The 27,354-nt window shown below is 45.0% G+C and overlaps 1 protein-coding gene across 3 annotated transcripts in view; it reads left to right on the top strand.

Moving 5' to 3' along the window:
* The window catches only part of BRAF (B-Raf proto-oncogene, serine/threonine kinase), a 134,610-nt gene that overhangs the window by 41,528 nt on the left and 65,728 nt on the right, over positions 1-27,354 (top strand). For all 3 annotated transcript variants that reach the window (XM_034779507.1, XM_034779516.1, XM_034779526.1), the window contains one exon: positions 1,455-1,718. In XM_034779507.1, the coding sequence (XP_034635398.1) occupies positions 1,455-1,718 (264 nt within the window). The remainder of the gene's footprint in view (positions 1-1,454; positions 1,719-27,354) is intronic.

Here is a 27,354-nt window from a genome sequence, read left to right as displayed (position 1 = left end):
CTTCTGGTGAGCTGGCTGCAGAGTTCAACATTCTAGATGAAAATAAAGCGAGGCTATTGATAGTATATGTTTTGGTTGAAAATGAGTCTGATTGCAGGTATCATATTTGTTCTGTGGGTTTCTTGTCTTCATCTGGCAGGAAAGTCCACAGCACAATGAGTGATTTTTCCTTTCTTGTGTCTGTGTATTAAAACATTTTTTTTATAGCCAGACTTAAAAACTGTTCTATTCAAAGGATAGTGTGCTGTTTTTCAACTAAGGGACGCTGTCAAATAGTTTTGGATTCAAATTTTGAGCCAGCTTTAATTATCTGGTGGAAATGCACTGGATTCAAAATATTTAACTTGTCACACAGTTACCAAATACCATCTTTTAAAAATTGTTTTACGTCCTGGCAATTGTTTGTCCTGCTGAAAAGCCCTTCAACTTGAGTGCACTTTCTAATTAAAACGGTGTTTTAAGAGCTGTACTGGCATCCTTGATAATAATGTAAGAGACGAGGGATGATGAGGAATAAACAGGGTAGCTTGTCAGCCAGCAATGATGAAAAATATGAGATCAAAACAGGAGGCAAAGCAATGCTATTCATGAACCCCTGAAGGGGCATAACAATGTAGAGTGAAAATAAGAATTTTTTTTTAATTGACACTTTAAAAAAAGAGAGAACCATGTTTAATTTAGTGCACAACTAGTGTTAGTTGTTGTAGTTAGGGCTGTAGTTATTAGCAACTTTTACTGTGTAGTTTTTAGCAACTTTTCAAGTTATAATTTCTCCATGATGATGAAATACTAAAATGTGTATACTAGAGATGAAAACTTCTGTTTCCCCCTTCATTCTTACACTGCATGTTTGGTTTTGATTCCAACGGAGTAATCAGTTTGTAGCAGAGTTCAGTGAAGTAACCAGCAAACTTTAATATATGGAGATATACCTATCTCAGAGAACTGGAAGGGGCCCTGAAAGGTCATAGAATCCAGCTCCCTGCCTTCACTAGCAGGACCAAGTACTAATTTTGCCCCAGATCTCTAAGTGGCCCCCTCAAGGATTGAACTCACAACCCTAGGTTTAGCAGGCCAATGCTCAAACCACTGAGCTATCCCTCCTCCCATTAAAGCTCATTACTTAAGTTGCCTGTTTTAGGTACTACAGTATCTTTGGAGCATTTAATTTGGAGTTGATCGTCATGATGATTTTTATATCCCATCAAAAGATGAGGTATTGGTTCAGTATCAGCTTGGCTTAACAAATCAGTAGCAATGTCCTGTATTTCCTGTCTCTCTCTCTCCCCCCCTCAACCCCTGTCTCCTATCCCAGAACTTATCAGGCCTAATTTTGTGTAACTTGAATCTTCTGTAATTACAGCCTAAAATGTTATGGCTACAAATTCACACTCAATGCAGCTTATGCATCCAAGATGCCTAACTGATTTTAAATAACTTTTTCCCCTCTACAGGCCTATGAAGAGTACACCAGCAAGCTAGATGCTCTACAACAAAGAGAACAGCAGTTATTGGAATCCATGGGGAATGGAACTGATTTCTCTGTCTCCAGCTCAGCTTCAACAGACACAGTTACATCATCTTCCTCCTCTAGCCTCTCTGTAGCACCTTCATCCCTTTCAGTTTATCAGAACCCCACAGATATGTCACGGAATAACCCCAAGTCTCCACAAAAACCTATTGTTAGAGTCTTCCTACCCAACAAACAGAGGACAGTGGTGAGTCAGCCCTGCATACGTGCTCATAACCTTAATTTTTTGTGCATCTGTCCCCCTCTTTCCATGTTTTTGAATCAAACCTGAAAGCCAAAAAATGTATCTGTGGACGTATGAAAGCAAAAAGTGTAATGTAATTCTTGTATTCTGCCAAAGTCTGTAGGTTATTTCAACCTTGCTACACATGCTGCTTTGTACAGTGTTAACACTGAGGAGATTGATTCTGTTATGTGCAACAAAAGAGGTAAAGCTTTAACTTCTTCAAGCATGATACAAAAATGGATGCTTAGAATAGTTTTCAAAAATTAAATCTAGGTCAATGAAACAAATACAGTCAGCATAGCTATTTCCCAGACTTAGTTTTGAGTAGTATTGTTTCACTGTATATTTATTCTGGGTGTTGGAGATTAGTGTTATATTTCCATGTAATGTGTATTGCAGGTAACACATTGGTTTCCAGACTGGTCTCTGAACTGCTGGTGGTTTACGAACACATGGAGGTCATAATAGTGGTGGTTCTTTGCCTCCAGTTACTTCTACAAGGCATTCCAGGCTCTTCATTACCAAGAGCAGCCTTGGCAGCAGTGAAAGCAGGAAGGGAGCAGGAAGGAAACAAGATAGTGGAGCCAGCCTCTTTTGCATCCACTTGGCTATTGCTACGTAGAAGTGTAGTAGGTGAGGAACTGGCTATCCTGAGACTGTAGCTGCCTGGACCTGCTAATGTAACTGGAATCGCTCATGGTAGAGAAATGTCCAAGGGAGTGGAAAACAAGTACTTGGGTTGTATATCCAAGGGAGAGGAGGGCCAGACATCAGGGAAGCATGTGTCTGAGGTACAGAGAAACAAAACAGATGGGGGGAGAATAAGTACAGAACAAATGTACACAGTTCATAAAGGGGCAGTTGTTAACTTATATTTCAGGTAGACGTTTGACTTTTTTAAATTTAAACTTAAAATAGTTAGAAGTTGTATGCAGCGTTGTAGCCGTGTCGGTCCCAGGATATTAGAGAGACAAGGTGGATGAGGCAATATCTTTTGTTCAACCAACTTCTGTTGGTGAAAGACAAGCTTTCGAGTTCTTGTAGCTCAAAAGTGTCTCTTTCACCAACAGAAGTTGGTCCGATAAAAAATATTACCTCACCCAGCTTGTCGCTCTAATAGTTAAAAGTATCCCCTAAATCAGCAGTTCTCAAACTTTTTACAAAGGTGACACACACAACTGCATTTTGTCTTTTTGGGGGACCCACCATTACCCCAGTTGGTTCCCTTCATCCCCCTTGCCCTCACTCTCCCAGTTCTGCCCCCTCCTACAGCCCCAGCTGGCCACTCTCTCCCCGTGACCGACCATGGCCACGATCTCTTCCAGGCTGCTGGCTGTCTGCTCACTGGCTCAGGCCGCTTCTTCCGTGTTGCTGCTGTCCAGATCCCACTCCTCAGACTGCTGCCTGCTGCCCAAGGGAAGTGAGAGCCAGGGTATGTCTACACTATGAAATTAGGTCGAATTTATAGAAGCCGGTTTTATAGAAATCGGTTTTATATAGTTGATTGTGTGTGTCCCCACATAAAATGCTCTAAGTGCATTAAGTCAGCGGACCGCGTCCACAGTACCGAGGCTAGTGTCGACTTCTGGAGCATTGCACTGTGGGTAGCTATCCCACAGTTCCCGCAGTCTCCGCTGCCCATTGGAATTCTGGGTTGAGATCCCAATGCCTGATGATGCAAAAACAGTGTCGCGGGGGGTTCTGGGTACATGTCGTCAGGCCCCTCCCCATCTGTCAGAGCAACGGCAGACAATCAATTTGCTCCTTTTTACCTGGGTTACCTGTGCAGACAACATACCACGGCAAGCATGGAGCTTGCTCAGTTCAGCTCACCATCACCATGTGTCATCTGGGTGCCGGCAGACGTGGTACTGCATTGCTACACAGCAGCAACTAATTGCCTTTTGGCAGTAGACGGTGCAGTATGACTGGTAGCTGTCATCATCTATCTGAGTGCTGGCAGACGTGGGGCTGCATTGCTATACAGCAGCAGCTCCTTGGCTTTTGGCAGTGGATGGTGTATTACGACTGGTATCTGTCGTCATCGTACTCCTCAGTGAGTTCGGTCAGAGGCACCTGGGCAGACATGTTTTGTCTCCTGGAGACTCAGTCCTGCCGGCAGTCCTATTGAACCGTCTTGACGATGATGGCTAGCAGTCGTAATACAGCATTTTCTGCCAGGCACCCAGAAGATGCTGATGGCTATCAGTCATGCTGCACCGTCTGGTGCCAGCTTAAGATCTAAAAAAATAGATGGACCAGATTTGTTCTGTATTCATTTGCTTCCCCCTCCCTCCGTGAAATCAACGGCCTGCTAAACCCAGGGTTTTGAGTTCAGTCTTTGGGGGGGGGCCATTCTGTGTGACAGTTGTTTGTGTTTCTCCCTGATGCACAGCCACCTTTGTTGATTTTAATTCCCTGTACCTGTACGCCATGTCGTCACTCGTCCCTCCCTCCCTTCCTCCCTCCCTCCATCAGACAATAGTTTCGCGCCTTTTTTCAGCCCAGACGCCATAGCACTGGGATCATGGAGCCGCTCAGATCACCGCGGCACTATGAACACCACGCGCATTGTCCTGGAGTATATGCAGAGCCAGAACATGCCAAAGCAAAACCAGGCGAGGAGGCGATTGCAGCGTGGCGACGAGAGTGATGAGGAAATTGACATGGACATAGACCTCTCACAAAGTACAGGCCCCAGCAATGTGCAAATCATGGTGTTACTGGGGTAGGTTCATGGCGTGGAATGCCGATTCTGGGCCCGGGAAACAAGCACAGACTGGTGGGACCACATCGTGTTGCAGGTGTGGGACGATTCCCAGTGGCTGTGGAACTTTCGCATGCGTAAGGGCACTTTCATGGAACTTTGAGACTTGCTTTCCTCTGCCCTGAAGCGCCAGAATACCAGGATGAGAGCAGCCCTCACAGTTGAGAAGCGAATGGCGATAGCCCTGTGGAAGTTTGCAATGCCAGACAGCTACCGGTCAGTCGGGAATCAATTTGGAGTGGGCAAATCTACTGTGGGAGCTGCTGTGATCCAAGTAGCCAATGCAATCAAAGACCTGGTGATATCAAGGGTAGTGACTCTGGGAAACGTGCAGGTCATAGTGGATGGCTTTGCTGCAATGGGATTCCCAAACTGTGGTGGGGCGATAGACGGAACCCATATCCCTATCTTGGCACCGGAGCACCAAGCCACCGAGTACATAAACCGCAAAGGGTACTTTTCAATGCTGCTGCCAGCCCTGGTGGATCACAAGGGACGTTTCACTAACATCAACGTGGGATGGCCAGGAAAGGTACATGATGCTCGCGTCTTCAGGAACTCTAGTCTGTTTCAAAAGCTGGAGGAAGGGACTTTCTTCCCGGACCAGAAAATAACCGTTGGGGATGTTGAAATGCCTATCGTTATCCTTGGGGACCCAGCCTACCCCTTAATGCCATGGCTCATGAAGCCGTACACAGGCAGCCTGGACAGTAGTCAGGACCTGTTGAACTATAGGCTGAGCAAGTGCCGAATGGTGGTAGAATGTGCATTTGGATGTTTAAAAGCGCGCTGGCGCAGTTTACTGACTCGGATAGACCTCAGCGAAGCCAATATTCCAATTGTTATTGCTGCTTGCTGTGCGCTCCGCAATATCTGTGAGAGTAAGAGGGAGACACTTATGGCGGGGTGGGAGGTTGAGCAAATCTCCTGGCCGCTGGTTTTGCGCAGCCAGACACCAGGGCGGTTAGAAGAGTACAGCAGGGTGTGGTGCGCATCAGAGAAGCTTTGAAAACCAGTTTTGTGACTGGCCATGCTACGGTGTGAAACTTCTGTTTGTTTCTCCTTGATGAACCCTCCCTCTCCCTTCCCCCCCGGTTCACTCTACTTCCCTGTAAACTAACCACCCTCCCCTCCCCCCTTCGAGCACCGTTTGCAGAGGCAATAAAGACATTGTTACTTCACATTCATGCATTCTTTATTAATTCATCACACAACTGGGGGGATAACTGCCAAGGTAGCCCGGGAGGGATGGGGGAGGAGGGAAGGAAAAGGACACACTGCAGTTTAAAACTTTAAAACTTTAACACTTATTGAAGGCCAGCCTTCTGATGCTTGGGCAATCATCTGGGGTGGAGTGACTGGGTGGCCGGAGGCCCCCCCACCGTGTTCTTGGGTGTCTGGGTGAGGAGGCTATGGAACTTGGGGAGGAGGGCTGTTGGTTACACAGGGGCTGTAGCGGCGGTCTCTGCTCCTGCTGCCTTTCCTGCAGCTCAACCATATGCTGGAACATATCAGTTTGATGTCCAGCAGCCAAAGCATCGACTCTTGCCTTCTGTCAGCAAGCTGATGCCACCTATCCTCTTCAGTCCGCCACTTGCTCTCTTCAGCCCGCGATTCAGCCCGCCACCTCTCCTCTTGTTCATATTGTGCTTTTTTGTACTCTGACATTGACTGCCTCCACTCATTCTGCTGTGCTCTGTCAGCGTGGGAGGACATCTGGAGCTCCAAGAACATATCATCCCGAGTCCGTCGTTTTCTCCTTCTAATCTTCACTAACCTCTGTGAAGGAGAAACATTTGCAGCTGGTGGAGGAGAAGGGAGGGGTGATTAAAAAAGACACATTTTAGAGAACAATGGGTACACTCTTTCACGTTAAATTTTGCTGTTCACATTACACAGAACATGTGCTTTCGTTACAAGGTTGCATTTTTCCTCTTATATTGAGGGCCTGCCGGTTTGGTGTGAGAGATCGCTCACGCAGTGCCAGGCAACAGATTTCGGCTTGCAGGCAGCCATGGTAAGCCACGGTAAGCCACAGTCTTTTGGCTTTTTTAACCTTCTTAACATGTGGGAATGGTTTCAAACACTAGCGCCCTCATTTCCCATACCAAGCACCCATTGGATTGGCCATTTAAAATGGGTTTGCAATGTAAAAGGAGGGGCTGCGGTTTCCGGGTTAACATGCAGCACAAACCCAACTACCCCCCCACCCCCCAATTCTCTGGGATGATCACTTCACCCCTCCCCCCCACCACGTGGCTAACAGCAGGGAACATTTCTGTTCAGACAAGCAGGAACGGGCACCTCTGAATGTCCCCTTAATAAAATCACCACATTTCAATCAGGTGACCGTGAATGATATCATTCTCCTGAGGATAACAGAGAGATAAGGAATGGATGTCTGCGTGCCAGCAAACATCGGGACCATACTCTGCCATGCTTTGTTATGCAATGATTCCAGACTATGTGCTACTGGCCTGGCGTGGTAAAGTGTCCTACCATGGCGGACGGGATAAGGCAGCCCTCCCCAGAAACCTTTTTGCAGAGGCTTTGGGAGTACATGAAGGAGAGCTTTCTGAAGATGTCCCTGGAGGATTTCCACTCCATCCCCATCCACGTTAACAGACTTTTCCAGTAGCTGTACTGGCCGCGATTGCCAGGGCAAATTAATCATTAATCATTAAACACGCTTGCTTTTAAACCATGTGTAATATTTACCAAAGGTACACTCACCAGAGGTCCCTTGTGTGCCCTCAGGGTCTGGGAGCACGCCTTGGGTGAGTTCGGGGGTTACTGGTTCCAGGTCCAGGGTGATAAACATATCCTGGCTGTTGGGGAAACCGGTTTCTCAGCTTCCTTGCTGTGAGCTATCTTCATTGTCTTCATCATCATCTTCCTCGTATTCCCCGCTTCTCTGTTGCGTGATTCTCCATTGATGGAGTCAAAGCACACGGTTGGGGTAGTGGTGGCTGCACCCCCTAGCATGGCATGCAGCTCCGTGTACAAGCGGCATGTTTGCGGCTCTGCCCCGGACCTTCCGTTTGCCTCTTTGGCTTTGTGGTAGGCTTGCCTTAGCTCCTTAATTTTCACGCAGCACTGCTGTGCGTCCCTGTTATGGCCTCTGTCCTTCATGGCCTTTGAGATTTTTTTTCTAATATTTTGTCCTTCCGTTTACTGCTACGGAGTTCAGCTAGCACTGATTCGTCTCCCCATATGGCCAGCAGATCCCGTACCTCCCGTTCGGTCCATGCTGGAGCTCTTTTGCGATCTGGGACTCCATCATGGTTACCTATGCTGATGAGCTTTGCATGGTCACCTGTGCTCTCCACACTGGGCAAACAGGAAATGAAATTCAAAAGTTCACGGGGCTTTTCCTGTCTACCTGGTCCGTGCATCTGAGTTGAGAGTGCTGTCCAGAGCGGTCACAATGAAGCACTGTGGGATAGCTCCCGGAGGCCAATAACGTCAAATTCCATCCACACTACCCCAAATCAGACCCGCAAAGGCCGATTTCAGCACTAATCCCCTCATCGGAGGTGGAGTAAAGAAACTGGTTTAAAGGGCCCTTTAAGTCGAAAGAAAGGGCTTCGTCGTGTGAACGTGTCCAGGCTTAATTCGATTTAACGCTGCTAAATTCGACCTAAACTCGTAGTGTAGACCAGGCCCCAGTGTGGGGGGTGGACACCTGTGGTAGGTCGGGGCCTACTATTTGGGAAACACACTGCAAGATTAGAGAAATATTTTCTGTACTTTTTGAACTGTTTAGTGCCTTTGACAGTGTTTTGTGTGTAGTCAGTTTTCCTCCTTTTTGTGGGACTTTTGCACACCACTGGTGGAGGAACACTTTAAAAATAGGAAAACATAATTGTGAAGCCACAAAAAATGGCATGGGGACTTGAACCACTTTTGTACCTGAAACTACTTTTAACTTTTTTAAATTGACTGTTTAATGCTTAAATAAAAAAAACCCTACAAGAAACTTGGTTGCATTAAGGAGAACTAAAAAAGATATTCTGTGGGTAGTATTTTTTTAAAAATACTTTACTCCAGTTGCTGTAATTGCCATAAGGATGGTGAGTAATGGCTGGAAGGTGGTTCATGAGAAAATGTATCCAAGATCTAGTCCATACCAAGAAAGAGTTTGAGCACATCTGGAAGTGTGCATTTGGTATTTGAAAACTTTGAAAAAGAGCCAAGTGTGTTAATGACCACTATTCATGATATCAGAGTATAACCATCCTTACTGGATGAGTACACTTTCTTTGGCCAAAACTGAAAATGGGAAATATTGATCAATGAGGGATGAGTCATAAATCTGTTAACAAGACCTCTTTGAACTAAGCTGATTTGTGTACTGTTATAAACAGCTGATCGCATTTTATTTGTCCAGTGAGTCTATTCTTGCCCTCACTCCCCACTCTCTTAGCCTGCGGTTACCCATGCAGCTCAGCAACACTTTCTAGGCAACTCAGCAGTTGCACTTATAAATGTATTTCTTGACTTTGAGATTTCAATAAAAATGAGTTTACTGTTCATGAGAGCTGCTGGACTGATCACTCTGGTGAATTAAGTTCTTATCTACAGAACGTACAACAGACACAGTTGTAGTATAAGCTTCACCCCCCCTCAGTTCTTTTCTAAAGGTGAAGGTAGTTCAGCCTTTATGCCTGTTCAGTCCTGCATGCATCATCTGAAACCAGCAACAAGATGCCAATTGATGTCAGTTATGAATATGACTTTTGTGATTTACGTATTTGTTCCTTAGAAATTAGATAAACACCAAAAGTTCAATTTTTAAATCACCAAACACCTATTGGATAGTAAGCCTTTTAGTCACTTCAGCATACATGAGTCAGAATACAACCAGTGACTTAGAGGCAAAAGGTTTATATCTTGTTATCCAAAATCTCGATCCAGTCTCAGACTCATAGACTTTAAGGTCAGACGGGACAATCGCGATCATCTAGTCTGACCTCCTGTACATTGCAGGCCACAGAACCTCACACACCAACTCCTGTAATAGACCCCTAACCTCTGGCTGAGTTCATGAAGTTCTCAAATCATGATAAAGACTACAAGTTAGAGAGACTCCACCATTTACACTAGTTTAAATCTGCAAGTGATCTGTGCCCCATGCTGCAGAGGAAAGCAAAAAAAACCCAGGATCTCTGCCAGTCTGACCTGGGGGAAAATTCCTTCCTGACCCCAAATATGGTGCTCAGTTAGACCCTGAGCCATTTGGCCAAGACCTATCAGCCAGATGCCTCAGAAAGAATTCTCTGTAGTAACTCAGGCCTTCCCCCATCTAGTGTCCCATCACTGTCTGTTGGAGATATTTGCCACTAGCAGTCACAGATCAGCTACATGCCATTGCAGGCAGTCTCATCATATCATCCCCTCCATAAACTTATCAAGCTCAGTTTTGAAGCCGGTTAGGTTTTTTGCTCCTACTGCTCCCCTTGGAAGGCTGTTCAAGAACTTCACTCCTCTGATGGTTAGAAATTTTCACTTAATTTCAAGCCTAAACTTGTTGATAGCCAGCTTATATCCATTTATTCTTGTGTCCACATAGGCCCTTAACTTTCATTCCTCTCCCTCCATGGTACTTATCCCTCTGACGTATTTATAGAGAACAATCCTATCTCCCCTCAGCCTTCTTGTAGCTAAGCTAAACAAGCCAAGCTCTTTGAGTCTCCTCTCATAAGGTAGGTTTTCCATTCCTTGGATCATCCTAGTAGCCCTTCTCTGCACCTGTTGCACTTTGAATTCCTCTTTCTTAAACATAGGAGACCAGAATTGCACACACTATTCCAGATGAGGTCTCACCAGTGCCTTGCACACACTATTCCGGATGAGGTCTCACCAGTGCCTTGTCTTCCCTGTCTACTGGAAATACCTTGCCTGATGCATCCTAGGACTGCATTAGCCTTTCTCACAGCCTTTTTCAATTCTTCCTGTTTTCCCCCATATGTTGCTGATATTAGGAATTAATGCTGCGTTTGAGTACACGAAACTTAGAGCTAAAGCAAGTCCTGTCATGGAATAAATCCCTTTTATTAATGTATCCCTGGAATAAACACTTATTTTTTCAGCCGTGGCCTTGTCATCTATACTCTTCCCTACTTACACATTTTTACAGTATTTTATGTTCCAAACCTCTCAGTGATTTCAAATGGCTGTCATTTTAGTAAAAAGAAGCTGCCACAAGAATATCATGCTACCCCTCAAATGTGTATCGGATAAAAGCAAGGATTTAGAATTTAGCTTCACCTATTCAGACTTTGACCAATGACAGTTTTAAGGACCCATTTTTTTGCAACGTGCCAAAGCTAGAAATAACTCCTTTATGTGATTTGAAGAGCAGGGATTCACAACTTTTTATTGATGTAAAGCATTTGTTCCTAGAGAAGTGTATTGAGAAAGTGGACCTTAAATAATGACATGATAGAAAAACTATTTAGGGAAATATTTAGTTCTTGAATGTATATTAGTACTGCTATCACTCCAACAAATGCACATTGTAAATGAAATCAGCTCTTCTTCACAACTTTCCATCTGTATTAGTTTTGTGCAATTATCTACGTTTTTTTTTTTAAAGGGGGGGGGGGTTTGGAAAAGCCAGTATCTCTTTCTCTTCAGTGTTTGACAGAAACAAAAGCTTGAAAAAATGATTTGATGCATACACAAACTGTGACTGTCTGATGCCACTTCCTCTCCACAGCTGTTCCCCCAGCAGTTTGAAGGAATAAAATAGTAGTGCACTTCTTGTGTTCTGTTAAATAAACTATTCAATAAGTAACAGTGAAATCTGGCAAGAGAGTCCATGGAATGTTACTAAATTAGAACTCATTACTATTTCTGTTTGTTTATACCATCGGCCCCTACCTGCCTTTACTCTTTACACTGTGATCCATTATAGGAAAGAGAGTATCACTTCCTACGTTGTTTTCAGTGTTGTTCCTTCTCTGTCCCTATACTTATCATTTTCTCCTATGTTGCTATTGCCCCTCTTCCACCACGCCCCACCTCCCCTCCCCCAAATCTTATTACAGGCATGGTACTGCCTTTAAGGCTCTTTAGCCCTTAAAGCGCAGGGATCCAACCTCTTTGTTTTGCATGAAGAATACAGTGTATATTCTCCAAACTTACAATACGTTGTGAGTAAAAATTAAACTTTGTTGGGTTTTAAGAGTATATCTGTTAGTTTGAGTTCAAATTAATTTAAAATAGGACCTACAGGAAAAGTTTCCTCTCTGACGTTTCTCCGATGTCTTGCTAACTAAGTTGGATAAAAAACAATGACTAAATAAAAGCATCCTTTAAAAAAAAAATTTTGAAAAATAAATCTGTTTAATTTTAAACTTGTGGCAACCTGTTCGAACCTACAGGGTTGGAAGCTGGGACCTTGAGGGTTCTAGGCTGCTGACTCGTACACAGCCACAGGAGGCTTAGGCTGGGCTTCTGTGGGAGGTCCCTGTGAGGCTGGGCTCAGCAGGAAGTACAGTAGGACTGGAGTGGCAGTCCCTTTTCCAACCCCTTGATTGGCAAATACCAGTATCTAAATGAGGAAGCCGTGAAGGGGAGCTCTCTGAGCAGCAACACAGACTGTCTGCCCGCCCATTTCTGCTCCAGACTCCGCTTTCAATAGACCCTAGACTCCGGCTGCCGACCCTGGTTTGTCCTCAACTTAGCTATTTGATTGCTGTCTGTAACCTGGTACCCCACCCCAATCTCCTGGTAACTTGAGCCAGTCTGACATTTGACTCTGTTTACCCTCTGGCTCATCTTGCACTTTGACTTCCCAGTACCTGACTCCTGGTCCGATCACTAGGTCTGACTGTCCATGTCCCGGTTGTGACACAGCCTATGTTAAGGCGCCAACTTACAATCCATTAAAATAATTTACATGGACTACTTATTATTTTTGTATTTAATGTTTGCGGCCAAGTTTTAAAGAAAGTCAAACCACTGAGCTGCTGGAAGACCGTGGCTAAGCACCTGCAACCAGAGTTTGTTGTAGTCCTAAACCACCTTTTGATAGCAATAGCCTTTTCTGCAAGTGTAGAGAGAATATATTTAGTTTCAGAGTATTCAGCTAGTTCTTTCAAAGTTCAGAAACCAGTTGGGAATTGAAAAAGAAGGAAAGTTTGTTTTCTGCTTCCTATCTATGAATCAAAACTAGGTGTGAGAAGATGAGATCATCTAGTTCTAAAATCTTGAAGGACATGGTGACCAGAAACAATAACGGTAGTTCAGTTCACTAACTACAGATATTTATTTTGTTTAATAAATCAGTTTTAAATGCAAAACACATTTTGATAATTTTTTCCCTATGGATCCAGCACAGGTATGGTAGTTTCATTTAATAAAAATTAAAATGTTTTGTGAAAATAGAACTTGACACAAATCCCAAGTAAAATAATTAATTATGTAGTAAATAATAAATGCATCATTCATCATTTTCTAGCAATAAAAAATGTAAAAATTAAGAATCTGACTAAACTATATGTTGGCTTAAGTAAATGTGTATAAATATATTGTATCCTCCTGGTTACCAAAAAGAAGCACCAAATTTAATGTAAAGGGTATACTTAGTTGCAAATCAACGTGTTTTAAGGGTTATTCACCAATGGTAGGGAAATAACTAAAGTACAAATGCAAAACACAATTAAAACTAATGGTTTAATTCATGATTAAAATGGGTGATTTAACTCATTTTGATTTAAACCAATCCACCCTGTTGCTAATAAAAGGCTGGCTTGTTTAGACTTTATAGTTAAACCTCATTGCTGGATAGTGATGAATGCAGGTTTGAAGAAGTTAGGTTGCATTTAAAGTTATTAACAATTGTTTTCTCCTATCTCTTCCATCATATTTACAAATAACACAGGTATGTAGGCACAAAATTAGGAAGGTCAAGGCACAAAATGAGATTAAACTACCTAGAGACATGAAGGGTAACACCAGAACATTCTACGAACACATTAGAAGCAAAAGGAAGACCAAGGGCAGGGTAGGCCTGTTACTCAATGAGGGTGGGGAGGGAAACAATAGGAGAAAATGTGGAAATGGCAGAAGTGCTAAATGACTTTTTCAGTTTTCAACGAAAGGTTAGTAGCATTTGGACATCTATCATAGTGAATGCCAGTGAAAATGAGGTAGGATCAGAGGCTAAAATAGGGAAAGAACAAGTTAAAAATTACTTAGACAAGTTAGATGTTTTCAAGTGACCAGGGCCTGATGAAATACATCCTGGAATACTCAAGGAGCTGAGTTAGGCAATATCTAAGCCATTAGCAATTATCTTTGAAAAGTTATGGAATTCAGGAGAGATTCCAGAGGACTGGAAAATATAGTGCCAATCTATAAAAAGGCAAATGACTGGGGAATTACAGATCAGTATCTGGAAAGATAATGGAGCAAATAATTAAACAATCTATTTGCAAACACCTAGAAAATAAGCTTCCTTATAACTTTCTTGGACAGTGTTATAAAGCTTGTGGATGGGGGGGAAGTGGTAGATCTGATATAGCTTGACTTTAGTAAGGCTTTTGATACTGTCTCACATGACTTTCTCATAAGCAAACTAGGGAAATACAAACTAGATGGAGCTACTATAACAAGGTCGGGCAAACTTTTTGGGCTGAGGGCCGCATTGGGTTTTGGAAATTGAATGGAGGGCCGGTTAGGGGAGGGGGTTGTGGCCTGGATCCCACCCCCTATCTGCCCCCTCCCTGTCCCCTGACTGCCCCCCACTGCCCCATCCAACCCCCCTCTCATTCCTGATGCCTCCCCCCGCCCCCGGGACCCCTTCCCCATCCAACCACCTCTTCCTCTCTAACCTCCCCCAGAACTCCTGCCCCTGACTGCCCCCAGCTGCACCATCTAACCCCCCCATGCTCCTTCCTGATTGCCCCCCCCCGGGACCCCTGCCTCATCCATCCCCCGTTCCCTGCCCTCCGACCGCTCCAACCCCTACCCACCTTCCTGAACTCCCCTGCCTTCTATCCAACCCCTCTTCCCCCCCCACTCCCTGCCCCCTTGCCATGCTGCCTGGAGCACCGGTGGCTGGCGGCGCTACAGCTGCATCGCCCGCTCGGTGCTACAGCCGCTGCCCCAGTAGCTCGCAGCCGCACCGCTGAGAGCATTGCGCCGGCGGCGGGGTGAGCTGAGGCTGCGGGGGACGGTGAACAGCAGGGGAGGGGCTGGGGGCCAGGAGCTCAGGGGCCAAGCAGGAGAGTCCTGCGGGCCGGATGTGGCCCGCAGGTCATAGTTTGCCCACCTCTGTACTATAAGGTAGGGTGTCCAGAGAGCAAGTATGAAAAATCGGGACAGTGTGTGGGGAGTAATAGGCACCTATATAAGAAAAAGGCTCAAATATCGGGACTGTCCCTATAAATCAGGACATCTGGTCACCCTACTATAAGGTGGGTGCATAACTAGTTCAAAAACTGTTTCCAGAGAATAATTATCAGTGGTTCACAGTCATGCTGGAAGGGCATATTGAGTGGGGTCCTGCAGGGATTAGTTCTGGATCTGGTTCTGTTCAATATCTTCATCAATGATTTAGATAATGGCATAGAGAGTACATTTACAAAGTTTGTGGACGATACCAAACTGGGAGGGGTTGTAAGTGCTTTGGAGGATAGGATTAAAATTCAAAATGATCTAGACAAACTGGAGAAATGGTCTGAAGTAAATAAGATGAAATTCAATAAGGACAAATTCAAAATACTCCACTTCGGATGGAACAGTCAGTTGCACACATACAAAATGTGAAATTACTGCTTACCAAGGAGTACTGTGGAAAGGAATCTGGGAGTCATAGTGTATCACAAGTTAAATATGAGTGAACAGTGTAATACTGTTGCAAAAAAAAAAAAAGCAAACACCATTCTGGGGTGTATTAGTAGGAGTATTGTAAACAAGACAGAAGAAGTAATTCTTCCATGCTGATTAGGCCTTAACTGGAGTATTGTGTCCAGTTCTGGGTATAACATTTCAGGAAAGAGGTGGAGAAATTGGAGAAAGTCCAGAGAAGAGCAATAAAAATGATTTAAAGGTCTAAAAAACATTACTTATGAGGGAAGATTGGAAAAATTGGTTTTATTTAATCTGGAGAAGAGGAGACTGAGTGGGGACATAACAGTTTTCAAGTACATAAAAGGTTGTTACATGGAGATGGGAGAAAAATTGTTCTTCTTAACCTCTGTGGATAGGACAAGAGGCAATGGGCTTAAATTGCAGCAAGGGTGGTTTAGGTTGGGCATTAGGAAAAACTTTCTAACTTTCAGGGTAGTTAAGCACTGGAAGAAATTGCCTAGGGAGATGTGGAATCTCTATCAATGAAGATTTTTAAGAGCAGATAAGACAAACATCTGTCAGGGATGATCTACATCAATGGTTCTCAAACTTTAGCAGCCCGAGGACCCCCATTTTGATTTAAAAATTTTTGGGTATTGCCAAAGCCCCCCACTCAGCCCTTGCCCTGCCCCCTTCACCAAGGCCCACCCTCCTACCCGTGCTCAGTCCATACACCCTTCCTCCATCGCTGGCCCTCCCCCACCTTCACTCACTTTCACCAGCGTGGGGCAGGCAGGGGTTTGAGGTGCAGGAGGGTGTGCAGGCTCTGGGAGGGGGGTTAGGTACAGGAGGGGGTGTGGGTGCAGAGTGCTGGCTCTGGTCGGGCAGCGCTTACCTTGGGCAGCCCTGAAAGAGACCTGCACATCCCTTTAGCAGCGGCTCCTGGGTCGGGGAGGGAAGGGGTCTCCGCACGCTGCCCCTGCCTGCAGGCACTGACCCTGCAGCTCCCATTGGCTGCAGTTTCCGGCCAATGGGCGCTGTGGAGTCAGTGCTCGGGGCGGGGGCAGCGTGCGGAGACCCCCTGCCCTCCTCCCCCAGGGATGTGCTGGCTGCTTCCAGGAGCGACATGGAGCCAGGGCAGGTAGGGAGCCTGCCTTAGCCCCGCTACGCCACCAGACTTTTAGCATGCAGGAGACGCTGGGAGGGAGGGGGAGAAGTTGATCAGCGGGGCTTGCGGACTCCCCAGGGTACCCTCGCGGACCCCCCCCCAGGGGTCCACAGATCCCAGTTTGAGAAACACTGGTCTAAATAATACTTAGTCCTGCCATGAGTGTAGGGGCTTGGTCTAGATGACTTCTTGAGGTCCTTTCCAGTCCTACAATTGCATGATTCTATGATTCATTCTCCAGCAGATAAGATAATGCTACATATTAATATTAGTCTCCTCACCTAACACAAAACTTTAGTGATGACCTTATACTTTCTCTAGGATTCTTGGGTATGTCTCCACACCACTTTAAAGTGTATTTATAGCAGGGGTAGGCATGTCCCTGCTAGCTTTGATCTAACTAGCCCAAGTAACAATATTATAGCATAGGCAGGGTGGCATGGACTAGTGACCAGAGTTTAAGACATCTGGGGAGCCAGAATATGTACATGGGTTGCTAGGCCATGCCACCACATCTACCCTACTGTTACCCACGCTAGCTAGATTAAAGCTAGAATGGGTATACCTGTGTGTGCTACCGTCACACCTTCACTTGAGTTATAGACATACCTTTAGAGTGACCCATCAAATGGTTAACGTGTGTGCATGTTAAAGCTGAATATTTGCTTACTGAAGTTTTGTATTATGCTGCCGGGAAGGCTAAGGTGTGTTGGGCTGGAGGATGAAGAAAGTTCCTTTTGGAAAAAAAGGAGTCAGTCACCATCGGTGGAAATATGCTGTATGGTTAAGAGATGTCGGGTAATTTAGCGGATTTTTGCTTTTATCATTTTGTGTTGGGGGTATTTCGCACTTATCTAAACTTAATCCCTTTCAGATAGATTTTGTTTATGGAATATACACTGTGCCTCTTCTAATTCATGCCATCAATTTCTTCCAACTCTGTCCACCTCCATTCTAACACCTATAGCCCTTGAGGGATCCATTCCTGGGGCCTGGAAACTTTACCAGACAACTTGGCCTGATCCATTAGTCAGTGAAGACAGTGGAAGGACTCCCGCTGACTTCAGTGGTAGACACTTAGGGACAGATCAACGTTCCTAGCCTCAGAATGAAATGAAACACATAAGGCCCTATTGTCAAAGCCAACTGCTTCCCCCTCCTCCTGCCAACCTCAAGCTGCTGGAAATGGGTGAGACTGCTACATTTCGAACCAGCAGTGGTGTCTCTGAAACTTACTTGAGACCTCCAACCCCCCCATCCCCCATTGCTTTTAGTCTGAATTTGAAGTCTGTCTCCTTTGCCCCACCCTCCTTTGGCTACTGGAAGGGGAAGGAACAATTTTTCTCACTCCATTTCCGCCTTTTATTCCTCCTTTTAATCTCTTGGCTTCTGCAAGGGTACTTGGATGTCTAAGTTCTATCTTTCTCATGTTGCTACATGGTTCTCTCTAACAAGTAGCTCCAGTGCCTCCTGCCCTTGCTGGTGCCCATAGTTTTCACTCTTTTCTGCTTGGGAAAAGCTTATGAGAATCAGAGTCACTTGGACTGTCTATCTGCAGATTTAAGACAGGACTACCTCCATTTACATTGTTTGTTTGGAAAATTTTCTTCAACTGTAAGGATTAGAAACTTTTTTTATAATGAAAGCTTAGATTTTGCAGACCATATGTTGGTACAGAAAAGCTTTCTGTTCATCACAGATTAGTGTGGTTTCTCATGCTCTGTGTATAAAGATGTTATGGTACTTGTTGAAGATGATCTGCATAGTAATCATTGCACACTTACACCCATCAAACCTTAAACACACCGCCATTTTGTGTGTATATAAATATCATGGGTTTCTGTATTTAAAATAACGCCAGTTAATCACAACAACAAAGGCAATGCAATATATACAAAATACCAGGCAACATGGGACTGTTTCCTAGACTTTTCTTTTATCCCCAAGGCATTTAGGAATTCCAGAAACTAAATAGGAGTGTGAGCGCTGTTCTGCATAGGGACAACAGTGCTTGTTACTCAGAGTTCTGACTTTTGTCACACCTTTTTCTAAATTAGAACACCAGCCCTCTAATTACAGTAAAAGGACCATTTGATTTGCTCCTCTTCCCTAGGGGTGTGAAAACTGGGAGAACCAGATCTTACTTTTTGCTAGTACCTAAGTGATTGACATAGGCTAATTTTATGCAGTACACAGTTGGATCCTTTCTGCTATTCTGTTCCTAAATTTATTTGAGCAAGCTTTAGGTAATTAAGTTATCCATAATATATTTGTCCCATTTTGCCTCTAGATTTGCATATTGCTTTCTGCAATTTGTGTTCTGAGTGTGATACCCCTCAAAGTTTGCAAACTATAACCATTGAGTTTCTACAGGCATTCAAGTAGTCCTACTGGTTTCACCTGTCAAGTGTGAGGAACTCTTCCTTCTTGGAAGTTTCAGACAGTTGAATAAATTAGTTTCTTACCACTACTCACCTTCTTTTTGACTAGCATAACCTAATGGGATTAATCCAATTACAACTACCCACACATTTATCAATCAAATATTGAAAATGGAGTTCTTGTGCAGTCTGTGGCAATGAAGACTTACAAAATGGACCTGAATACTGTTGGTTATAATTTACGTTATATGTATAATGTGAACATATTGAGTAAAACAAACCAGTAACTTCCAGGTAAATTTATTGATCTTACTGCACTAATCCTTCAGTAGATCTTATGCTGTCAATCTATCCAGGCTTCTCCTTAGTCCCTTAGGGGTTCTTGTGCTGCTTACACATTGGGCAATCCAGTTCTTCCATTGATAGTAGTTGCCCACTAGTTGTAATAATTCTTCCCAGGTGATGCCAATTCATTCAATATCTTCTGTCACTGACTTCTGACAGTTCTTCCTTGGCCTTCCTCCCTTTTTCTTTCCTCGAGTACCAATTCAATGCTTGCTTAACATGTTTCCCATTTTCCATATAGTGTAAATGTCCCAGCCACCTGAGACTTCTTTCTTTGATATTTTCTTTCCATAAAATGTGTAATATCTTCCTCAGCCATCTGTGATGGGCAGCCTCCACTCTCTCTCTTTTTGTTAGCCACCTCTCTACTCAGTACAGTAGCATGCTAAGTATAATCACATCATATAATCTGGCCTTTAGTTTGGTGTGGAGACCTCTGTATGAATAGATGTTGTTCATCCTTCTAAAAGTAGTGTTTGCTTTTCCTAATTTTGTATGAATATCTTTATCGTAGCCACCTTCAAATGTCATCACACTCCCCAGATAATAGAACTCTTCTACCTGTTTGATTTCTTTTCTGTGTACACTCTTGCATCTATTGTGCAGTTTCTTACCTTCATAATCTTAGTTTTCTCTATTTTTATTTTCAATCCAATTTTTGCTGCTTCCTGTTCTACCTCTGATGTAAGTGAAATCATTCCTTTCCACATTATACTTAGTACAGTAATGTCGGTAGCAAACTCAAGGTTGTGTAATTCATCTCTGCACACTCGTTGTACACCACCAACATGCCTTTTGTTACCTGCTTTATCACCCAGTCTATTGCTAACACAGAGGATTGGTATTAACATGCACTCTTGTCTAACTCCAGTCACAATATCGAACCACTCAGCCAGGCCTGTATCCAATCTGATTGCATGTCTGCTTCCATCATATAAATGCCTTATCATGTTGATCAGCTTGCCTGGTATCCCATAGCTTCTAGCCATGTTTCACAGGGTCTCTCTGTGGACACTACTGAATGTTTTCTTAAAGTTGATTAAGATGGGCTTTTGCCAAACAGTAGTATTTTTGATTATCTGTCAAAGAGTGAATATTTGTTCACAGCCTGATCTATCTGGATAATTGCTGCACAGGTTTGAGAGAAATGCCAATGCTAAGTTAGAAATAGAAGAGGGACCATTAACATCTGATGAAATTAAAACAGCTATCAAAGGCTACAAACAGGGGAAAGCCCCTGGGATTGATAGAATTTAAGCAGAGGTACTAACGGTAGCAGGCAAAATTCTGATTGAGCACCTCGCAAAACTCTTAAATGAAATATGGGTGAAAGCACATGTGCCAAAAGACTGGAAAATGGTATCAGCGTGGCATTGCCAAAAAAGGGTGATCTTCATGCACAAACTGGAGAGGTACTGCTATCAACCCTGGGTAAAGTGATGGCTACCGTTAAGCCGAATAGAATGAAGAAGGCAGTGGATGGAATATTATGAGATTGCTGGATGACTAAACTCAAATAACTCAGAGTACAAATAAATGGTCATTTTTCATCATGGCAAAAGGTTAACCGTGCAGTGCCTCAGTTCATCAATAAGACTTATTTAACATATTTAAAAAAAAAAAAAACGAGGAGTCCTTGTGGTACTTTAGTCTTGTTGTTTTTGCTGATACAGACTAACATGGCTACCACTCTGAAACCTGTTAACATATTTATTAATTTCTCAAAAGGAGCTGAGGAGTGAAGTGAAATTTATAGTTGCCACAAAATTTAGGTACTTCAGATCTGGGAAAGACTGTGAGGAAAGCACCTTGATTGGGGCCTAACTGAGCTATGTGAATGGGTAATGTGAATGGCAGCTGAAATTCAGTGCTATTAAATCCACAGTAATGCACACGGTAGGGAAAAATATGAATTACTCCTACCGTACTGGGATCTTATTAATGGTATTGGCTCACAAAATGGACCTAAGTATCATTGGGACAGCTGAATGAAGATCTGGAATATGTGCAGCTGTGTTCAAAAACAAAAAAACAACACCCCAAAACATAGGTTGCAGAATGAATGACATGAAGACATGGCAGCTATCAGCAATCAGTTCCAGATGTGAGGGGCCTGTGGTGTGTTTTGCTCTTATAGGACTCTAACACCATTCTATTGTACTAAACTACTTCTGGTTTTTCCTACACCTTTGGCACCATAAAATATTCCCTTCTATTAAACAAATAACTGCTTCATGATGACCATGTGGAAGAACAGTCACTAGTAATTGATGCCACTATCTATAAATAGTTTAGAAGCATGATTAATGGAATGTTAAATCTTGCAAAGCAGATCAATTCTATTCAGCTTTGCTTTGGAAGAGGGTTTGTGTCACTGCAATGGAACAATTCCCCCATAATCTTTTTGTAAATATTGATGCTGTTTTAAGAATTTATTTTCTTAAACTACTGCTTTTGCTGGAGGTTAGAACATAAAGGCTGACCCCAAGATCCAATGGGGGAAAAGCTGCCTTCCCTCTAATTTTATGGAGGACATTTCTGTATGTTTCCTGTGTTTCACATAGTGTCCAAAACCCTTACTTTTTATTTTAACAGGGAGCAGTCAATTTTACCCTGCACCGCTGTTAACAGATGATTGGCTAAATGTCCTGTGAACAGCTCTGGATAAGAAATAAATGGCCAGTGATAGTCTGGATCTCAGATTTGGGGTTTTAGCAAGAAAACAGCTGAAAGTTTTGAAGGCAGAAGTAGTTACTTTAAGCAATACCTTTCTTCTCCCCCCACCCTCCCCAAAGACAAACACCTGGTCTAACATGAACTGAATTTTGTATGACTAATAAATGGTAGTGTCACACCATTTTACAAGAAAGAATCCACTGCTTTCCCATGTGTTGAAAATGTGGCAAGATATGACTTTCTAACAAGTACTTCCTTGTGATATTTCAAAATAGACTCCACCACTTATAATATCCCAGATATAACTAATTCCACAAGATGTATGGTACTAAAATATATAAAATTTGACAAAACTCAGCTAACGTTTTTCATACAATTTCATGAGAAATATAAATTTAGAAAAACAGGCCTTGTATTTAAAAATATCATAGAATCGTAGAAGATTAGGGTTGGAAGAGACCTCAGGAGGTCATCTTGTCCAACCCCCTGCTCAAAGCAGGACCAACCCCAACTAAATCATCCCAGCCAGGGCTTTGTCAAGCCGGGCCTTAAAAACCTCTAAGGGTGGAGATTCCACCACCTCCCTAGGTAACCCATTCCAGTGCTTCACCACGCTCCTAGTGAAATAGTTCTTCCTAATATCCAACCTAGACCTTCCCCACGGCAACTTGAGACCATTGCTCCTTGTTCTGTCATCTGCCACCACTGAGAACAGCCGAGCTCCATCTTCTTTGGAACCACCCTTCACGTAGTTGAAGGCTGCTGTCAAATCCCCCCTCTTTTCTTCTGCAGACTAAATAAGCCCAGTTCCCTCAGCCTTTCCTCATAAGTCATGTGTCCCAGCCCCCTAATCATTTCTGTTGCGCTCCGCTGGACTCTCCAATTTGTCCACATCCTTTCTGTAGTGGGGGGCCTAAAACTGGATGCAGTACTCCAGATGTGACCTCACCAATGTCTCGATCTGCTGGCAATGCTCCTACTAATGCAGCCCAATGTGCCATTAGCTTTCTTGGCAACAAGGGCATACTGTTAAGTCATATCCACCTTCTCGTCCGCTGTAATCGCCAGGTCCTTTTCTGCTGAATTGCCGCTTAGCCAGTCGGTCCCCAGCCTGTAGCAGTGCCTGGTATTCTTCCGTCCTAAGTGCAGGACTCTGTCGAGCACTTGTCCTTGTTGAACCTCATCAGATTTAGAAATAGTTTGAAATGACAAGATAGATCTCTGGTAAAAAAAAAAAAAAAAAAGCCAAACTGCGTGCACTTTTTTTCTACAGAACTTAAGGTCAATATTGACAACATAAAGTTAAATTGGGAAAAAGAAATGAGCCAGCAGCTCACTCCTGAGGATTGGAGGAAAAACGTACAGCTGACAGTGGCTGGCATTACAACTTCTCTTTCTTGGAGTGAATACCAGTAGAAATTTTGATTCTTCTTGGAGTCTTGGTCCTTATTGTATTCCATCATAGTGCATGCACCATGTGCCTGGAGCTGGAGCTCTTGAAAGTAGTACTGTTCGGCGGTCCACATATGTGTCCTGTGCTGCCTCGTGGTCTCACCCAAGGTGATAAAGGGCACAGGAGGTTGCCAGCGTCTCCAGTTTCTTCTCACCACTGCATGGTCTGAGTTGGAGCTTCTACTCCTCTCATCCTTGTAACACACTTTCCAAAACTTTTCAGAACTATCCTTAGTACTGTTCGTAGTTTAGATTTGTTATTCTGGAATTTTTTGTTTTGTTTTGTTTTCTGTTCGATTCTTCCTTTTCGTACCTGATTTAGGACTTGGCTTTGGTGGTGCTTCCCACCAAACTTTACTGCCCCCCTCATCCCCTAGTACCTGGGCCTGAGTACTGGATTATGCCGAAGATGCAGGGGCTCAAAACCTGTGCGTACTGCCCTTGTTTGTTTTCCATCAGTGACGAGCACCAACTCTGTTTGTTCTGCGTGGGGGAAGCCCACATCGTGTCTGGGTGCAGTATCTGCCTTTCCTTTCCTGCCCATACTTGGGAGAACTGGACTCTCCACCTCAGGAAACACCTTATGGAAGCTGCCATGGGACTGGCATCGGATCCTGGCCAGGGAACCCCTCTGTACATCAGCCTGAACAGATGAAGAGCACCCCCTACCACGGAGCCTCCATCAGGCTCCGTGAATACCCATGCTAAGGACCCTGCATTGGGGCCGAACCAAGGAAGCATGCCCATAAGCATGGCAGTAAGTCTTCCTCCAAGTCTAAGAAGGACTCTGCACCATCCATGGGTTCTGTCCACGAAGGAACCACACATTCTAAGTCTCACAAGACTGAGAAATGGTTGCACCAATTGCCAGATCCACCGGTACCGACTATGGACCCGTTGACTCCGCCAATATTCCGAGAACCATTGGTCTCCAGAGAGACACAGTTCCCGATACTGACTCCTTCAACAGAATGGATACCATTGACCCTTGGGAGACTCGGAAGCACCTCGGGTTCCTACGAGTTATTCACACTAGAGGGACTATGGTCTCCATGACGCTCAATCTGATCAACAGGTCAAAGGGACCCTTCTCCCGCTATGTTCCTGCTGCATTCCGTTCTGGTGGTTCTGACTGCGCAGCCATTTGGTGAGGTTTCTGATTCCTCTGATTCAGACGATACGGCTGTTCGACATGGTCCACCACTCCCATTTTGGAAGCACGAGTGCCAGAAGGCTCTGATGGCACTGTGGCAGTTCCCCACCTTGCCTTAACTGCAGAGTTGGTTGCCGGTACCGTGGTCAGAGGCTATGCAACAGCAGGGTAAACCGAGCTGGCCATACTGCAGCTTGTGGCCCCCATACTCAACCTCCGAACGATCCCACTTGGATTGGGACGACTCCCCCACGTCACCATCACAACTCTTGTTAGATAGGTCAAATTATTCAGCCCTGATAGCCAAATATGATTTTGTTAACTTTGGGCGATTGGCTGAGTTCACAGACAAGCTACACTTGCAAGATCGCAACCAATTCCAGGCAGTTTTGTAGGAAGGCAAGTTATTTGCCAGGTTAATGGTACAGGCTGCAGTGGACTCGGCAGACACGGCTTCCCATGTCCTGGCAATGGGGATTTTCAGGAGGAGGGAATCCTGGTAACACTCCTTTGGCTTCTCAGGGAGGTACAAAACATTACAGAAGACTTCCCATTCGACAAATTGCATCTCTTCAATCAGAAGACCTCTCGGTATCTTCAAGGTCTCTTGGTATCTTCACACCAGCACTCGAGGAAATTCTACCGCCTGCCCCAATCATATTGTTAAAGGGTCCTACAGCTATACCACCAATGCACCTATGAGCCTCCTCAAAAGCACCCTAAGATTCATAGACCCCATCAACCTATGTCAACTACCCAGCCATCAACGCAACACATCCAAACATCACATAAGCAGTTTTTCTGAGTGTCTTTAGAGAGCAGTCAACCACTCCGTACACCAATGCCCATTTTGTCTACTGCCTTCAGGGGTCGCCTCAAACTCTTTCTGTCAACATGGAAAGCTATAACAATGGACAGTGGATCCTAGATATCATCCAGAGTGGCTACATCATAGAGTTTACAGCGACACCCCCATCTTGCCCTCTTCCTCGGTCCACATGCATAGAACACCCATGTGACGATCTCCGCCAACTTGAGGATGACTTCCTATTGCAGAGGGGAGCTGTGGAGCTAATCCCAGACTCCTTTCAGGGAACAGGGCTCTATTCGAGCTACTTTCTAGTCCCCACAAAGATTGGAGGATGGAGACCGATATTGGATCTCCGATGCCTCAACTGCTTGATTTTCCAAACCAAGATTTTGCATCGTCATGCTCGCACCAATCAATCCCTCATTAGAAAAAGGCATGTGGTTTACAGATCTCCATATGCAAGATGCCTACTTCCATAACAATATACACCCGACACACAGAAAGTTCCTGAGGTTGGGGTGGGATGTGGCCTCGGCATCTTCGATACAGGGTCCTACTGTTTGGACTCACCACTGTCCCGCGAATAGTCACAAAAGTTTTCTCGGTGGTGGTAGCCCATCTCAGACATCAAGGAATCCTTGTTTTTCCATATCTGAATGACTGATAGCAGGATGGTCCAAACAAGAGGCCCAGAATCAACATCCCAACTGCTTCTACTCCTCTCCTCCTTGGGAGTCAATGTAAACATTGAAAAATCAACTTTAAACCCTACACAATCCTTGGAGTTCATAGAAGCTTGCATAGACGCGACTTCCACCCGAGCTTATCTACCAAGGGAAAGATTCCAGACAACGAGAGAACTAATCATTTTTTGGTGTCTTCCAACCCTTTGGTTTTGGCCAAAATCTGCCTCTGTCTTGGGACACATGGAGGCCTGCACATATGTCATGGCCTTCAACTCTGACTGAAAGGGTCTACTCCCCCATGCATCAACCCATGCACACTCTGCTCCACATGCCACCAGAAGTTCTCTCCTCTCTCCAATGGTGAATGAACCTGTTACAAGTCTGCTCGGGGATGACTTTCCTTCCATTCTTGCTCACTGTGGCTACCATAATGGACGCATTCCTCATGGGCTAGGGTGCCCACATGGGTGACCGCATGACACAAGGCACCTGGACAACACGAGAGACCAAGTTGTACATAAACATATTGTAACTCCAAGCAGTACTGTAGGGAGCCAGGGTGGCTTCCCTCCGAACCTGAGGGTAAAGTGCCTTTCCCTCAGCCTGAGTGGGCGGGGCCAGCCCAAGCTCGCTCCACCCCCCGGAAGGGGAGGGGTGGAACAGGAAGTATAAAGGGCGGGGCCCTTAGCTCAGTTAGGGCAGCACCAGGGAGGGAGGCAGACACAGACTGTGGGCTGCTCCCTTCAGAGCCTGCTGCCACACCAGGGGAGGCCCTGGACCTGTGGAAACCTCACCTGGAGGACGGACTGGGGCTGCCAGGACTGCCCGCTGCCGAGTACCCAAAGGAACTGGAGGAGTCGGAAGGGGAGCGGGAGCTGCCAGCAGCCGAGTATCCAGAGGAACTGGAGGAGCCTGAGGGGGAGCCGGAGCTGCCAGCAGCAGACTACCCCGACGCACTCACGGGACCAGAGGGATTCGGGCGAGCAATCGGGTAGGAAGTAGCCCAGGGACAGAGCTGCACAGTGGTGAGTCTATGTAGCGGGACGACCCCGCTGACCCAGTGGTGGGACCCTCGTTCTGCCACTGTCAGAGCCCTGGGCTGGAGCGCAGTGGTGTAGGGTGGGCCTGCGCTCCCCTACCCGGCAGAGCCACGCCGGGACCTTAGCCGGCGCTCCCCTGCCTGAGGGGCGCGCTACTGACCTTAGCCGGCGCTCCCCTGCCTGAGGGGCGCGCTACTGACCTTTGCCGGCGCTCCCCTGCCTGAGGGGCGCGCTACTGACCTTAGCCGGCGCTCCCCTGCCTGAGGGGTGCGCTACTGACCTTTGCCGGCGCTCCCCTGCCTGAGGGGGGCGCTA

This window comes from Trachemys scripta, chromosome 1 (assembly GCF_013100865.1).
Source record: "Trachemys scripta elegans isolate TJP31775 chromosome 1, CAS_Tse_1.0, whole genome shotgun sequence".
Classification (NCBI taxonomy): Eukaryota; Metazoa; Chordata; order Testudines; family Emydidae; genus Trachemys; species Trachemys scripta.
Note: the sequence above shows the minus strand (reverse complement) of the source record. Positions and strands in the feature narration are given on the sequence as shown.